At 45.5% G+C, this 16,411-nt stretch overlaps 2 protein-coding genes across 18 annotated transcripts in view; both read left to right on the top strand.

Moving 5' to 3' along the window:
* DEPDC5 (DEP domain containing 5, GATOR1 subcomplex subunit) overlaps positions 1-1,945 on the top strand; it is a 44,809-nt gene extending 42,864 nt beyond the window's left edge. For all 13 annotated transcript variants that reach the window (XM_051633570.1, XM_051633575.1, XM_051633576.1 and 10 more), the window contains 2 exons: positions 172-254; positions 1,128-1,945. In XM_051633570.1, the coding sequence (XP_051489530.1) occupies positions 172-254; positions 1,128-1,423 (379 nt within the window). In that variant the 3' untranslated portion in view covers positions 1,424-1,945. The remainder of the gene's footprint in view (positions 1-171; positions 255-1,127) is intronic.
* Positions 1,946-2,008: 63 nt separating this feature from the next.
* ANHX (anomalous homeobox) lies at positions 2,009-15,370 on the top strand. 5 transcript variants are annotated; one of them, XM_051633585.1, is made up of 10 exons: positions 2,009-2,229; positions 3,769-4,033; positions 4,677-4,801; positions 5,020-5,143; positions 6,405-6,591; positions 7,060-7,192; positions 7,468-7,769; positions 12,030-12,117; positions 13,551-13,653; positions 13,951-14,014. In XM_051633585.1, exons 1-9 carry the CDS (start codon positions 2,009-2,011, stop codon positions 13,615-13,617), a joined length of 1,512 nt encoding a protein of 503 aa, XP_051489545.1. In that variant the 3' UTR covers positions 13,618-13,653; positions 13,951-14,014. The 5 variants fall into 5 exon arrangements, with proteins under 5 accessions (XP_051489545.1, XP_051489546.1, XP_051489548.1 ...); XM_051633586.1 differs by lacking the exon at positions 13,551-13,653 and having other exon boundaries at positions 13,951-15,370; XM_051633587.1 differs by lacking the exon at positions 2,009-2,229 and having other exon boundaries at positions 2,867-4,033.
* The last annotated feature ends 1,041 nt before the right edge of the window (positions 15,371-16,411 follow it).

Here is a 16,411-nt window from a genome sequence, read left to right on the forward strand (position 1 = left end):
GTGGAGTTACACACTTTCATATTGTGCCTAGCAGGGGTGAGGATGTTTGGAGAAGCTCGGCTCTTTTCCCCTTGCCTTCAGGCCATGAGAAAAGGGAGCCTTTGTGGTAGCAGAAGGACTGGAGTAGCTACTTTTTAATTTATTTAATTCCCCCGGTGTTTGTTTCTCCAGATTTGGATTTGTGCAAGATAAATACTCGGCCTCTGCCTTCAACTTTCCAGCTGAGAACAAGCCCCAGTATATCCATGTCACAGGTGAGCAATATTTGGCAGGCACTAGAGCAAGGAGGAGGCTGTTATAAAAAAAAGAACCGTTTTACCTGCAGTTAGTGTTTTGTGTCAGTGGTGTTGGTCCTCAGTATGTCCTTAGTCATATGACAAGTAGATGTATCAGTCAACACAAACCAGAAAACAGGAGGGAGTATGAAAGCAGAAAGCATTGCTGCGATGGCATTGGCTTGAAATCTTGCTTTGCCATGCCTCTGAAACTTCTTTCCAGGAAATGGAGAAATTAAAAAAAAAGGCAGAACTTATTCCAAGTTCAGTGTAAATAAATGTGTGCCTGGAGGCTAGAATGAGGGAAAGGTGTTGGGACAAGTCACTGTTCTGTTCTCATGCTAAAGATCAGTTGTAGATGCATCTCTACTCCTAAACACTGTGGGGATAAAATATTTAAGATTCACTAGCTGTCATTATTATTACTATTATTATTATTATTCAGAAATGTTGGTGATTTATCAGGACTTCTAGTGAAGCTCCATGTGTGTGGCATGTTACAGTGAAATAACTTCATATGTTCCAAGGGGTTGCTGAGACATGAAGGCAATGACGGGAGAGAGCTTTTGGAACACTGCAGAAGAGAATGGAAAATTAAAGTTAGAAAGATGGATGCTTCATTCCCTTTTACCAAGAGAAAGGCAGGACTTAAATGTGCTCTTTCCCAGTATTGACATTTGCAGGAAGAAGTAGCATCTAAAAACAAAGGAGGAAAAGTGTATCCCAATTCGTCTTGCTAAAAGGCAATCAAATGAAACTCAGTCCAGTTTCCATTTCAGAGTTTAATGAGTTGGCTACCAGTTGCAGGGACTTGTGCCTGCCTCAGAATAAAAACCTGTCTGTTTCCTCCAGGGACAGTGTTCTTGCAGCTACCATATTCCAAGCGGAAATTCTCATGTGGGCAGCAGCGCCGCCGGCGCAACTCCACCAGCTCCACCAACCAGAACATGTTCTGTGAGGAGCGCATCGGCTACAACTGGGCCTACAACACCATGCTGACCAAAACCTGGAGATCCAGTGCCACGGGGGATGAGAAGTTTGCTGATCGGTTGCTGAAAGACTTCACAGACTTCTGCTGGAACAAAGACAGCCGGCTTGTTTTGTTCTGGACTGACTGCCTGGATAAGATGCATGCTAGTGCTCCGTAAAATAGGGTTGTATCTCTTTGGGAGACAGCTAGAAGCTTTACCTTGTGGCAAGGAAGTAGAGGTGAAGGGTGACTGGAAAAGAGCCTCTCTGTTGGGTTCATCTTGAGGCTCCAAGAGCACCTGATCAATATAGCTGTTGATATTCAACAGAATTTGATTAAGCCCTTGGAAAAAGAAACTGAGTTCTTGGCTTGCCAGTGTCTGTCACCTGACCTTCAGCTTGGTTTCAAGTATCTGCAGTCCTTGATTGCCAGAGCTTGTTAGAGTGGAGGTAAAGGAGGGAGAGAGCAAGTGGTTTTCAAGGGCAGTTTGATTCAGCAGAGTCTGGTGGTAGCAGCTTGCCCGCATTGGAAGTGGTGGTGTTTGCAGCTGGTGTGCCTGACAGCAGCTTGCTTCTTTCCCTCTTGAGGTGTACCTGATTGTGTGAATATGTAAGATAAAATCTGAGAGAGACTTGTTACATTTCATACATGTAAATAAGTAAAAATGCAGAAAATAAAGTGACCTGATGTTTTGTTGTAATTCCAGACAGCAATACAGAATTGGGGAGCAAAGGAGAATAATTGCCGAAAGGAACTGCTACTTATGTCCAGCAGGATAATGAAATGCTCAAAAATCAGTGGTGGGGCTTTGTCCTTTAAGCATCCTGGACTTTCTGTCTCCAGCTCTGGATCTAGAATTGTCATGCAGCAGGAGCAAGAAGCCAGCTACTGCCCTGCAAGGCCACCACCCAAGCCTAAGGAGAAATCAAGGACAACTGAACACAAGATGCTGCTGGTTGGAGGAACAAGGAGGATTATGAGCAGGTTTTAGTATATGCTCACGACAGTCTGCATGCAGCAAAACAAAGCTGTCTTTGTCTTTGCAGAGGAAGCTTGCATATGGCACAGGGACTTGTCGTGAGCTGCTTTTTTTAATGTGGATTCAGGGTGGGTTCATGGCCAGCACCTGGCTGTGCGTGGGGGGCTGCTGACTCCTGCTGTGAGATGGTTGCTATTGTTATCTGTCCTTGCTAAGTTGAAGTCAGCAGAGGGCTGACACGTTCTCAGTGGTGTTCAGACCTGATTCAAGGAAAATAATAGCTGCTTCAGTGAGTCTGGATGACTCACCTGTTATTAGACAGAACCCACCTAGAAAAGGTGGGTTTGAGCTGCACACCTCTTCATTCACTTTATATGAGTGTGTCTGATCTCCATTAACATCTTAAAAAATACTTTCTACTATGAAAACAAATTGCTGCTATTTGTTCTGCACAGTTTTACTATGAGTAGCAGGGCGGGCAGCAGTTGCTGGGTCCGGTCGGGGGCGGGGTGCCGGGGCTGCCCTGCAGCCCGTGCCCGGAGGGCAGCGGCAGCTCCGCACCTGCCGCCCGGCCGCGCTTTGAACGCTGCAAAGCGCTTTTCTGACCCCCGGAGGAGGCTGTGGACAAAGGTGAGGGTTCGGCTGGCTGCAGGGATTGCAGCCGCCCGGGGCAGAGCCTGCAGGGTGCCCCGGGGCCCGGCGGGCAGGGATCGCGGTACCGGGACGCTTCCCAGTGGGAGGAAGGGGCCGGGACGCGGCCCGGGACGGGCTCTGTGCGTTCCCGCTGCCTCCGGAGAGGACAGGTTGGCCGGGGTGTCCAGCTCTTCAACCTTGCAGGTATTGAACAGTTTTTCCTCCCTTTCTGATCAGTAGGGCTGGAGCTGGCCCGGGGTTTGGGTGTCCCTGAGGGGACCCACTGGGCTCCTTTCCCCTGGAAAATGAACAAAAAACAGTCCTGGCAATCATTTGTTGTAACTGCTGCCTGCCCCCTGCCTGACCTGTGCCATTTTGGAGAAAAAAAAAAAATCATTAATTTCACCTAAATGTCTCTTAGGCTTAAAGTTACGGTAGTTTTAACCTGTAAGCAATGGATTAAAAGCTTCATGTTGTGTTTTGGATGTGTGGGTACCTGAGTTGAAGGGGAGCAGAGGGTCTGGATGCACATTGTTGGGGGCACAGGAGGTGCAGGCAGCTCTGCAGTGTCCCCAGCTGTGTACACAGCCCAAAGCAGGGAAAACTGGGACTATAACCCAGTGTGTGGTTGCCTACAGCAGCCCTCCTGCTTTGGCCTCCTTCAGCCTCTGAGTTTTAGGGCAAGTTTAATGTGTCTTTCTGAGCTCTGCTTTTTTCAACTGTAATCCTGTTGTGACTTTAGCCTTTCAGGGCTGCTTTAGGTCTAGTTTTATTTTACGTGTTTTGAGGTTTTCAGGCTGCTTTTTAACAGCATGATGAGTGTTTCTCCTTAAAAAAAGCATACCATAGGAGCTAAAAATAGGAGATAATAGTTTTTATCTAACCACAGCCTTGTGCATTGCTTAGAAAAGGCTTCCACAGGACATGATGAAGCGGTTCATGGCCATGTTAAATAGGAATAAAAACAAGGATCCCCCACCCACCAAGCTGCTGGATCTGGCAGGACAGCTTTGCCAAGACCTCCAGAACTCGTCTCCTAGTCTAGAGAAGCTGGTTGGGGCCATGATGGAATGCAAACACAAGATGTATTTTCTCACTAACATCCACATCGTCCGAGCTTGTGTGTTCGTTCATATCCATAATGGGCAATATGACACAGCCTGCAGACTCCTGGAGGTAGGGATGTGTTCTTTGTTTCTTGATGGATACAAAAACAGTATTAGAAAAATAGTAGCTAGAGCTGTTAGTGCAGAGGAACCCAAACTGCAGCATGTGGAGCGTTTCCAGCTGGCTCACAGCAGCGCAAGGTAATAGGTGTGCATTGGTTGACTTGAAACACAAGGATAAAGCCTTCGCTACAGGCAGTTACTATTAATCCACACAGGGGAAGAAGATAATTGGGTGATTATGGGGTTGGTTGTAATTTGGGAAGGCAGGATTTTTGTTCCCTGGTGTGGTGTTTCTTTGAGTTTTTCACAGACTGAGGGCTCAGGATGTAAAAGCCTTAGGGAGGCCAATTTTAGAGGGCTTGTCAGGATGGGAAGATATGAGTAAGTTTGGATGGCAACACTCAAGGTGAGGGATTTTGGTCTCTAGATCTGGTAGTGTAGTCCTTTTCACTAGGGGAAAAGGAGGAACTAGGCAACTCCCTGTGTACATTAGAGAAGGTACAGCAAGCCATATACTTGGATAATGCTAACAACTTTGTCAAACTAGTAGGAATCTCTGAGTAAGTTTCTTGTTCTTGAGGATTTTCTCCTTTATAGGAAGCCTGATTGACTACCTGGAAGGGGTTTTCTGACATACTGTTTTGTTTTAGTATTGCAAGGCAGAAGAGAAGGCAGAGCTGGTGCAACTTTGGCATGAGATTCACTACCGGAGGGTTATGGAGAAACAGCACATGGATTTTCTGACCCCACTGCAGAAATTCCGTTGCAGGAAGAGGTACCACGGTGTGGGGGAACCTCAGCTTTTTTCCTCTGCTGTAGTTAGCAGATGCAGGGGGTAAAGATGCAGAGGCTGTTCTTGCATCTCAAGATGGCTGCTTCTTGGAGCTAGGTTTTTCTAGGTGTTTTGACCACTTGTGGCAATTTGAGAAAATTCCAGTGAATGTGAATGACTCTTTTGGGTTCCTTTTTAATCCTGTTTTCTCCTGTGTACAGGAATCCTCCACCTATTTCCCTTTGTCCTGAAGGTCTGAAAAACAGGAACTATTCAGATGCAGTACGGCAGCAGCTGCACAGGTTTGCTGCAGAGGTGACAACAAATCCAAACAAGAAACAGCGGGTAGGGATTTGCTACTTCCAATCAAATCTCCTTGGCATGGGAAAGCAGAGCTCTGCTATCAGGGGTCTATAGCTCATTCTAAATCCTTGTTTTCAGAAGCCCTGGTGGCACTGGGATTCCACGTATTTGATCTTTCCCTAAGAGTAGCCTTAAAAAAAAAAAGTTCTTGCTAAGTAATTTCACTTGCTTTGGACAAAAAGATCAAGGGAAATAAGTTCCTCACTGGGCTTTTAACAGTTCCAATTTTGTAGTGATTAAACATGAGCAGTGAAACAACCATCAGTCAGAAGAGCTACATTACAGTGATAAGTAGCTCTGATTTGACTGAGTTACAGCCTGTATGAAATTGCACTTTGCTTACCAGGGTGTATTTTGTACTGACTTGTCACATTAGAGTCACAGAATTAGAAAACATGATGGGCTCTGTTGATGCATGTATGTATGTATCTACCTTATGTGGACAGGGACAAATTTGCAATGAGAGTGGTATGTGAATTAATTCAGTAATCCTTGTTGATTACTACCTTGCAATGTGAAGCTTCAGACTTTTTAAAGTCTGCCTCTTTGCTTCTGGATTTTTCCAACACCTTCCTCATATGAGGCAGGCCTGATTAATTGTTCTGCAGTGTGATGATGGTTTATTTCTTACCCTTTTCCCAAAGCAGCAACAACTTCCAAATTTTCATCAAAAAACCCCAGCAATCTGAATTGGGAGCATAATGATATTGCATAATTAAGTCCTAAAATGTCAGGATACAATGATCACTTCTATATTAATTTCTCAATATGTTCTACACTTTTGCAGCCTCTTTATTTAATAGTTAAATACAGCAGAAATTCTTCTGTGAATGTGATACAGATGTTGATACTGCTTACAGTTTGTGAAAACTGTTTGATGTGGTAAATGCATTACTGTTTATCCTATTAGTGATGTGAAGCTGTCACTCTGTGGGAAGAGCATGCTTTGGTGAGGTTTTATATTTTAAAATATCAATATAAAATAGCAGTAGATGGTTTCCTTTAGCAACCAAATTAACTAGGGGAGCAGGGTGGAATGTGTGTTTTCCAGCAAATCTTTTGAGCTTATAAATCAGTCTCCTTAATGGGATCCACACAAACTTACTGGAGACTTTGAGAACAAATGTCTCTGGGTTTGAAAGCTCTTTTGCTGGGCTGCTTTTGGAACTGAAGGGAAAAGCCTGGTGATTTGGATGTGATTTGTCCTTTTTCCCTTGATCTCTCACTACACCTGGGTTTGCAGGAGGGATTGGCTAAGGATATGAACCTGCAGCCAACTCAGATCTATAATTGGTTTGCAAATTATCGGCGACGTCAAAAATCCTGCCTCCCTCATATGGAAAATCTTGACAACTCATGTCCTGAGAGGGCTTTGACTTGCCACACAGAGGAGCAGCAGGATAAGGGATCCTACGCTCCCCAAACTGCAGGTTTGTCTCTTTGTAATGGGCTTAGGATGTGGTCTGGAAAGCTGAGAAACAATTTTAAATTCCCTTAAGAAGGGATGGGTATTCCTTCTCCAGAACAGCATCTGTATGTTGATGGATCAAATGGGCATTGGAAGACTCTGCTTCAGTGGTGTGCCTCATTGTTTGGCTAGAGGCTGTCACTCTGTAGAAGGAACACATAGGGCTTGTGCAAGGACAGGTGAAAAGAGATGCCTGTCTCAGAATGGGCAGCAAATGAAAGCAAATACATGGGAGGCAGCAGGTTTTAGCTCTCAGTCTGGGATCAGGGCAGTATTCCAATAAAACCCAGTATTTCCGTGCCACTCCATAAAATCTTGATCTAGCTTTAGTCATGGGGGTCTTTCTGCATTTGGCAAATGAGACTTGTTTAATTTCTTGCTTTGGAGTAACTGTTAGTGTCCCTTCACCTGTCTGGCCTGCACCTTTCAGATGGATTTTGTGTAGGCATCAACTCTGAGCCAGTGGAGGTAACCTTCATGTCCTGTGACCCAAGGTGGGAGCAGTCAGCTGCAGATCTGGATAAGCCTCCTGAAGGAACTTATTTAAAGATGCTGGAATCCAGGTGATGTATGAAAAAGTCTTTATGGTGAAGGTTCAGAGATGAAGCAACCTTTAAATTGTTCATGGAACTGATGTTAATGTCACTTCCCAGGGGATATCTCTTAGGAGTCATGACTCCATAGATGGGAATGGCCCATGCCCCGCATCCTTAGGCAGTCAGAGCATCTAGCTGTTAATCTCACAGCTGTCAAGGGCAGGATTCAAATGGTTAGCTGGGGAGTCCCCCCTCTTTGCAAAGCAGTATGTCTGGCTGATCTGTTTTCTCCATCGTTGCAGCTTTACACAGAGCAGTGAGCTGTATGAAGCGAGGACAAGCAAGGCTTTGTTCACCCCTCTCAACACTGAACAACCTGTAGCTTTTTGCACTGAGGCTGTGCTGGAACCAAGAACCTGCTTTAACTCTGCTGTCCTGCAGCCCAGAGAAGCAGCCAGCAGTTCTGATGCCAGCCCCCAGCTGGGTAACTTTGTCCTGTGCTCTTGTGGGTCCTTTACCTTCCCAGATGAACAGTTGCCCATGTGGCAGGCCCCTTCCAGCACCAGAGGAGTCTCTGGCTCTGTGTGGACCCCAAGTATAGAAGGTTAGTAAAACTGCACCCAGATTGTTGACCTAAAGAGTTTTCAAGCTTCTCTTCCCTGTGTTATAAACACTCCTCACTTAAATGACTTTCCTGTGTCATGACAAATAGGAGCAGGGCTTAACTTGAGCTCTGGAGTTCTGCTCTCATAGTAAGCTCAATGAGAAAACTTGTGGATTTAAATTGTTAAGACATTCTTATCTGCTCTTTTGCTTGAACTGTAACTCCTTCCATTTGAGAACTTTTCCAGCAAGGTGGATTCCTTTTAGCTTTTCCATTAAAAGGGTAATTTTTAAGAGATTGCCTGGGCAGAATCTTGGAACTTCTTAACTGTGACATGATTCTCACTTCCTTTCTCTTTCCTGCTATTCTTTCTCTCTTCCTCTGTGTTTCCTTCCTGTCCAGTCATGTTTAGCATTTCCATCAGCTCTCTGTTCTTCAGAATAGCCTTGATAGGATGCATAAATGATGTCCACCTGCTTCTGCTGTAGGTCTACAGAACAGAAAGTGCTCTGACTGCCATTCACCCAGCCTCTGGTGATTGTGGAGCAAGGAGGGGAGGAATAGCTGTGTAAGAGGTTGGGGTCATGTCATCTGTAATCATCTTTAATATGAACATTTATTTCAGCAGGTGTCAGAGCTCCCTTGATGACAGTCCCTCAAAGTGGCTATATTGAGACCAGTTCAGGAAGAATCATTCAGCAGTCAGATTTAGAGGCTGAAAGCTTCATCCTTAGAGAAGGACAGCTAGGGACCCTGGAATCTATTCCTCCCCACAGGTAAAGGGAGCAGAAAGCACAGGGCTTCTTAAAGGCAGGAGTAACAGCGAGACTTGTCTTGATCCCCTTGTTGAAGAGCTGCAGGAGGGGTGTGGTGATGCATCTTGTTCCAGGGGCCTGACTCTCTCCTTGTGTCCACCATATTGGGCAGATATTTATATCTGGCAACTGAAATGGGAAATGTATAAGTGTCTGTGTTTTACAGTGTAGCACAAAGGAGATTCAGAAAAGACATGAACCCCTCTCTTTAAAGCAGTTTTAGCTTCTAAGCTATTTGTCTAGTTTTCTTTTTGGCAGATAAATCATAACCTTTACTGATCCAGTGAGAGCTGATTCTGTGGGCTGGGTTGGTAGGGCCCATGCTTAATCCTAAAATAGTTTTTGTAGCTTCATAATCTCATGACAAGATTATTCCATAGTGCAAGCTTCCCAAATTGGAAGACGGAAAGATCGACACTGTTCTGTCTTTGTTTTCCACCTGTAACAAATGCTTCAGACTGCAGGTTTTCCCTGGGACTTGAGATAAATTCACAGAATGCAAAACAACAAAAATCTGTGCCATCTTCCATATGTTATACAACTTCCACAATGTTACATAAAAATAAATACTGCCAAGCAGACATTACAAGGTTCCTTTAATTTTCTGATCTGCGAGACAGAGCAGGAACAGTAGCCCCATTTCATAACCCTTCTGCTTGATACTGTCCAGCATTTGTGCTGGCATGACACTGTCAATAATATGTCAGAGGTAGGTAGAAACTGTTCCCACTTTGTAGATGAGAAAGCAGAAGCATGGAGAGGCTTTGTGGCTTGTCAAGCAACAAAGGAAGGCAGTGACTCACTGGAGATGAAAATGGGTGATTTTTTTTGCTTCCCAGTTTCCTGTTAAAAACATTTATGCCTTTTACCCCTGTTTCGCAGTTGACTTGGTGCCTACAGTTGTTCACGTTCATATCAAACTCCTCACTCTGAATTGCTGGGGAGAGTCCAGGTCTGGGCATTGCAAACCCACCTCAGTCTGTGTTTTAGGATTTTCAGTTTTGAACAGTGGCTAAAGATCATGAAAGATCAGGGAGGCTTGCTTGGCAGTATTTTGGCTGGATTTAAAATTGCATGTTCTGACTCTAGAATGAGCTCATGTTTATTTTTAAAATATATTCTGCCAGTAGAAGAAATCCATGGTGAATGTCTCCTTGTTGGGTATGTCAGTTGTGCCAGGAATCCACACACCCTTTATCGTGTTCCTGGCAGGGGCAGGACTTGCTGCTTTGTTGACACCTTCTGGTGAGGATATAGTTATTTGAACTCTATTCAGTGGCCTTGTCCAGCTGCTCCCAAGACCTTGAACTCCCCAAAATACCATTAATGCTATGGAATGTTGATCTGAGTGATGCTCAGGCTGCAATTGCATCTGGTCCCTTTTGCCATGTCCCTCTAGAGAGCCAGGAGACCTCACATGGATAGTCTTGAGTGATATCAGTGCTCAGTGAATGGCAATGGATGGGGATCACCCTTGTTATCAGGCAGAGCCCTCTAACAGTTAGGGAGCAGTATTGTGTCACTAGAGTCATCTTTAGCAGTAATGTTGCAATGAGCATCACTCATCTGAGGACTCAGGAAGGAGTCAGCAGCTTACAATGTAAGGCAAATTAATGTTACTATCCTGGAAAGACAGGGCAGTGAAGTTATCCCTGCTTTCCAGATAGGAGTAAAGCACAGAGAAGGACATTATTTAGCCAAGGTCACCCACCTGGAGTGGACTTAGTGTTACGCTCTCGCTGCCTTGCCAGCACCTGTGCCTCCCTGTGTCCTAAGTGCAGGGGAAGAGCTACATGTCAGCCAAAGGACCCTTAACCTGCTTGTGTCATTCCTAAAGGTGCTCACCTGGAAAGGACTTGGCCTAAAAGCTTACTAGAAAAATTTATCTTGGTTTCTTTTATAGGCTTTTTACAGGCAGTCCTACACACTTGGGCTGTATCCAAACCTCTTATGATCTACAGGGCTGTGAGGTGGGAGTGTGAGGGGGAGCCAGGCTGGAAGCTGACTGTCTCCATCTGTTCCTGCTGCCTGACAGGAGGGTTTGATCCAGCTAGCAAACTGGAAGGCCCTGTGGGACACCAAGCAGATGCTTGCCTTTACAGATAGTGGTGTCATATCCTCTTCACTCCTTTAGTTGGGACAAGGGAAATGTAGCCCAGCTAATGGTTCATGCAGAAGATAACTCGTGCCTCCCATTTCAAATAGAAAAGCACACTGAACTCTGTGGAGCAAGGCAGAGAGCCTGTATGAGCCAGGTTATTGATTAAGAAAACATCAGTGCTGGGATGTTCATTGCAGCTGACCACTTCTGCCTGCATTTTTGGGATTCCAGCTCAGAGTGCTGGGAATCCTCCTGCTGTTAGGCTCTCCCCTCTGGATAACCCAGTATCCCGACACTGGCAGGCGGTGAGTTCAAAAGGCACAAAAGGAGGCTCCTTTTTGGCATGTTGCATAATTACATTGCAGAATTTGTTGCTGAGGGCACTGTGCATGTTAGTGTAAGTGGGCTATGAAAAAGGATGAGGTAAATTCTTGGGAGGGCAGGGGGTCGAGTCCATTTGTCATTAGTGCATGTAATTGCCTGAATGCAGCCTCCAGCAGAGGAGTCCCAAGACTAATTGCTGGAACCTGGGGGTCATTCCAAGAAGGGCAACTTGTCACTTGCCCTGTTTCTTTTACTATTTTCCTGCTCTCTACTAGTTGGCACCTTTGGTGCGAGCCTGCATGGCCATTCATGCCCTGGGCTATTCCTGGGCGTGGTATGGGCCATATTGTTGAAGTATAGATACTTTTGAGTTGGTGATGAAGAGAAAGAACATCTCATCGTCAGGTACCCAGTGTCTCCTACTTGACCCAGTGCCTGCAGACTGTGACCTCTTTTGAGAGGTTGGAAGAGCCTCCAAGGGAGGTGTGGGTGGGGAAGCCATGTCCCCAGACTGTTGGCCTTGAAAAGCTACCGGAGAATAGTGGCTGATGTTGTGGCTGTGTCTAAAGCCACATATTTATCTGTTTTGACTGTGTTTTATTTTGTATTTTTAAAATGCATTCCAGGGGTGAGACGTCTTGGTAGCCATGTTCTCATTTATGGGGAGTTCCTCATTATAGGAAGCAGCTGCAGCTTAGAGGGCAGGAACAGACTCTCTTTTGAGCCTTTGAAAGCATCATTATAAAGATCTGTATCTTAGAAAGTTTGGGGGGCATAAGGAAAGTTGCAAATCGATATGTCATGCCTGTATCCTGCTCCTGGTCAGGCTAGTCCTTCCAGTGCAGAGTCTGTGTTTTCAGGCCATAACAACGTGCAGAAATGGGGCAAGTTTGTAGATAACAGAACTCTGTTGAATGAGTATTCTTGTCAGCAGCCCCTCTTGTCCTGCTGCAAAACATTGCAGTAAGGTGTGAGTAGAGCATAAATACAAATGCATCTGTATATCATATTTTTTTCCAGTTCCTGTCAGACAGTATTTGGCAAGCCTCAGTGCCTACCTGTTTCTTCACCCTGCATGGAAGAAAGCCAGGCCTTGGGACAAAGCCAGGTAAGAGAACACACCTAATGTTCAGAGAAAGGAGCTTAACCATATATACCCTGTAGTTTTCACACAGGAGATGTGAAATCTCACATCATATATAGTGTGAAACACGAGTGATCTAAGCATACCTTTTGAAATCCAGTTCAGAGCAAGCTGGGCATTCCCTTGGTAACATCCAGCAGATGCTACGAGAGGTGTTTTTGTAGTTTTTTCCACTTGGATTGCTTATCAAGCCCTAATTTTACTAAATGTGTCATTGACATGATGGCCAAAGCAACCTCTGCAGATCCAAAGTGTCATTTAAATGTTGAGCAATGGAGGGCTCATCTAGCACTGTGGGAAGATGACAACAGGAAGATGGCTGCTTGAGGGTGTTCCCTTCTGAGGGGTTCTGCAGAATTTTACTCTTTTCTCTCAGACCTCTTAAAATATTTAATGTAACTTTCATTTCCAAGTCTGTGCTATTGAGGAGGAAAAGGGATTTTGTACAGTTCCAAGATGGCTGATAGCAGGGTGCAAAGCAGTATTATTATAGGACATGATAAAATAAGCTATTTCCATGATCTGAATGCAGTCTGCGTGCCTTCTTATGGTGATTTTAGGACAAAAGAGAATAGAAGTTAAATCTGGTGCTTTCCAGGGGTTGGGAGCATATCTCTGAATTGAAAGTTACCTAAAAATAGGACCCAAGAAAGCTCTACCTTAAACTGTACCTTCAGCTATTTTTTGTCTTCATGTGTTGGTCTGCCAATCAGCATCCATTTCTGTTTCTCTTGCCATGTAAGCTGCTGGAGAAAACCTTTTAAAAAAGGATTTTGAAAAGCAGGAGACCCATATCTGTTGGCCTCATTATAGGAAGTGGCTGCAGCTCTGAGGGCAGTAACAGAACCTCTTCTGAGCCTTTGAAAGCATCAATATAAAGATCTGTATCTTGGAAAGTGGCCTTTTTACCCACCATAATGTGAGCCAGATGAGTAGGAAAGCTTTGGGCATTAATAATGAATGAGCCTTTTCTAAGATTTCCAGAACATGCCGTCTCTGTAGCTGGAGTTTTCATCTTGCTATTTTGCATTCTTGCACTGATTTTGCAACGGTATAGAAAGATGACACTTGGCACAATGTGAGCTGGAGAGCAAGATACTGTGTGATGCCTGCAGATGTCAAAGGGGACATCTTCAAGTCTTGGTAACAATTACTCAGTTTAGAATTCAGAAAGCAATTTTTGTGTATTTTAGTATGTGCTGTAGGAAAAGGAAGAGCTTGAATGGGTAAATTATTTTAGAGTGTTCTACAGACTTCCTGGGCACTCTGTTCCTTGCTGAATTAACTTGCCCTGGGCTTGTTGCAGAAATATGCACGTTTGGTTCCTGTCTCTGATCCACAGGGCTGTAGATGTATACTTCCTTTTGTCCACATGTGACTTTGTTTGCTTTTTGTAGGTCATCCCATGAGAACCAAAATGAGAGTAAAACAAAACAAGCAAACAAAATGTTAATTTTGGAGTAATTTCTTTCCCTCCTTGAACAGAGCTCCCTTGTTCAGGTGATCACTCCCTTCTTAATTATTTGATCCTGATCTTACCCTCTGTCATTTACTTGCTTTTATTGGAGCCAATGCCTTGGAGAAGGGAAGGGAATTGGTCTTCTCTGAATTACTAAGAGTTTAATTGTGCACTGATTGTGCTTGTCATTTTTGCACCCATGTCCTGAACTTAGAGGGGAAGGACTTAGTCACTGCATGCACACAGTCCTCACCACTGACATCCCCTTCCACAGTCTTGTGCTGCTCTAAAGATGGTCTGTGGTGAAGCCTTGATTCCTTCCTTCCTGTGTCTTTCAGGTCCTGGAGGATCCAGTTGGTGACCCACTGACCAATGACACGTTCTGGGCAGCATGGCTGCTCTTTGAATTCTCAGCGGGGGGACGAATGTGACCTGACTGCAGGGATGCTCCATGTGGTTTGCCCTTCCTCAGGAAACACCCCATCTTTTTATGTTTTTTTAAATGAATGGGGGGGTTGACATGGCTATGAATAGAGTGAGGTAGAAGGATGAAGGCTTTTTCTAATGGTTACAAAGTTTGTTCTTGTTACAGTTTTACTACAAAATTTGCAAAGGATAGAAAGAAACCGAAGGTGCATTGTGGACTGTAGGTTTTCACTAGAGCAGTTGGAAGCTGCAGTGTGGATGCTAAAGATATCAAGTCATTGGTTCTGTGGCAGTTACATATTTCTACCCATAGCACTGGTCAGATGTGAGCCCATTACATCATAAAGGTAATGAAGTTTCTGTACTCAAAGAGTAAAATTTAGTTACATTGCCCAGAAGTAGATACCAGATAACTTTTTCTCAGGCCTGGTAAATCAGGTCTCAGCTAAGTGCTGGTAAAATTCTGCTATTTCTCATCCCTGCATTTCTGTTGTACTGCTGGTTATAACTTCCAGAGCATTCCATACTCTGTAGTACTACAGATGACACAAACTGGAGCATGGCAGAATTTTCAGTGCTACAAAGTACTTGCAAGCCTGGGGACGGGCTTACCAGTGTTGTCAGTTCTTTAATATTACCTCTATCTCTTGCTCAAGGAAGAAGGGTGAATGGAGGAGGTGGGAGCTGCTGAACCTCTTGATCCATCTTCAGTCCCCAGATATGGATGGACTGAAACTGCCAAGGCAGTTGTCACCCATCAGGTGGCCTGCAGCAGGCTGACACCAGACAGTGGCAGGCAAGCACATCCTGTTCAGACGAGGGCCCTTCAAAGCAGTGTGAGTTGTGCAGACCCCATTTCCTACACACCAGAGCAACTGTGGGAGGCTAACACTGCACTTGGCTGAAAGCTCCTTGTGTTGCAGGGGTCTTTCACTGCAGCTCTCCTGGGGAGGGGGGCACACCTGTTTCTTTTGCCCAGTACTTTTCATTACTTACCCAGCCTCAAGGCTGCCTGTTAACACTTCTTTATCTCTTGCTGCTCACTGATCAGGAGCCCTGTTTCTTTTTCTTGGAGACTGAAATGTGGAATTGTGTATTAGAGTGTTCTAGCATGAGCAGCAAAGCAGCCCCTTGATGCAGGTTTGAAAATAATGCTGCAAGTCATTGGGCTGTCTTTTGGGTATTTTCCTTAAGTATTGCTGCTGGGTTTTAAATCTGTATTGCAAAAGGGGTAATCCTTGCCCAGTGCCAGCCCTGAGATACATGAAGTGTACATGCTTCCAATACCTTTTGTAATGAAGTTAGCAAATAAAGGTTATTGATTACTCTTTCTCTGAGGCTTGTTTTTTCAAGGAAAGGGTGTGGTTATTCACACACACTAATTAAATGTTAAAACCCTTGCACCAGCTGCCCTGGGTACACTTGTGTGTGTTGAGACCCTGATACGTCGTGTCTTTTGGTGGCTCTCACTTGGAACGCCAATTTCTTGTTGTTGGGTTTGTGTTGGAACCGCGGTGCTCAGAGGGGTTATGCACGTTTGTTTCCTTCAACAACGGGGGGCCTTGGGCGGACCGGAGCTGGCACACAGGAAGGAAAGGCGCCGGGAGACCGCGGCCCTCCCAACACCCCGTGAAGGAGATGCCCTCCGGGTGCGAACACCCCGTTACTGGCCTCCCCCTCCTCCCCTCCGCCACGGCACCTCAGCCCAGCGACGCGCAGCGCCCAGCGCCATGGCGGCCGCGCGCCGCCCCCCTGCTCGCTCCCTATTGGTCCGCCGCTCCGCCGCGCCCGTAGCAACAGCGGCAAATATATCCTGCCGCCCGCTGATTGGCTGCCGCCTCCCGCCGAGCCGTAGCAACGGCCCCTGCGGAGGCTGAGGGAGCCGGGGTCTCTGAGGAGAGGGGGCACAGCGGCCCCTTCAGCCGCACGAACCGGCCACACCGGCACTGCTGCTGCTGGCACGGGGCTAAAGGTACCGCCGTCCCACCACGCTGCGTAAAATCCATTTACGAGGCATTAGCGCTGTGGTGGGTAAGAGGTGCGTTTTCTGCGCGGCCTGTGGTGGGAAGAAAACAAGACGCTGTCGTGCGGCCATTAGTGAAACGGCTTCCGTGCAGAGGCAGCAGCTCGGTAGCAGAATTCACAGTGGATCTTGATTTGTATGAGATTCCAAATAAGGTGCCTTGATTCTCACCCCTAATGATGTGTCATGTTACTACAACTACTATGATTTAGGTAGTCGGTGGTAGGTAGTATGTGTGGATGAAAGCCAAGGTGGTTATAATTTGAGTGATGTTCAGGAGGAAAGAGGAATGATGCCTCTCTTGTAATGAGACATATTTTTAGTTGGTTTGAAATATTTAGTGCTGTTCC

Source organism: Apus apus, chromosome 16, assembly GCF_020740795.1.
Source record: "Apus apus isolate bApuApu2 chromosome 16, bApuApu2.pri.cur, whole genome shotgun sequence".
Taxonomy (NCBI): Eukaryota; Metazoa; Chordata; class Aves; order Apodiformes; family Apodidae; genus Apus; species Apus apus.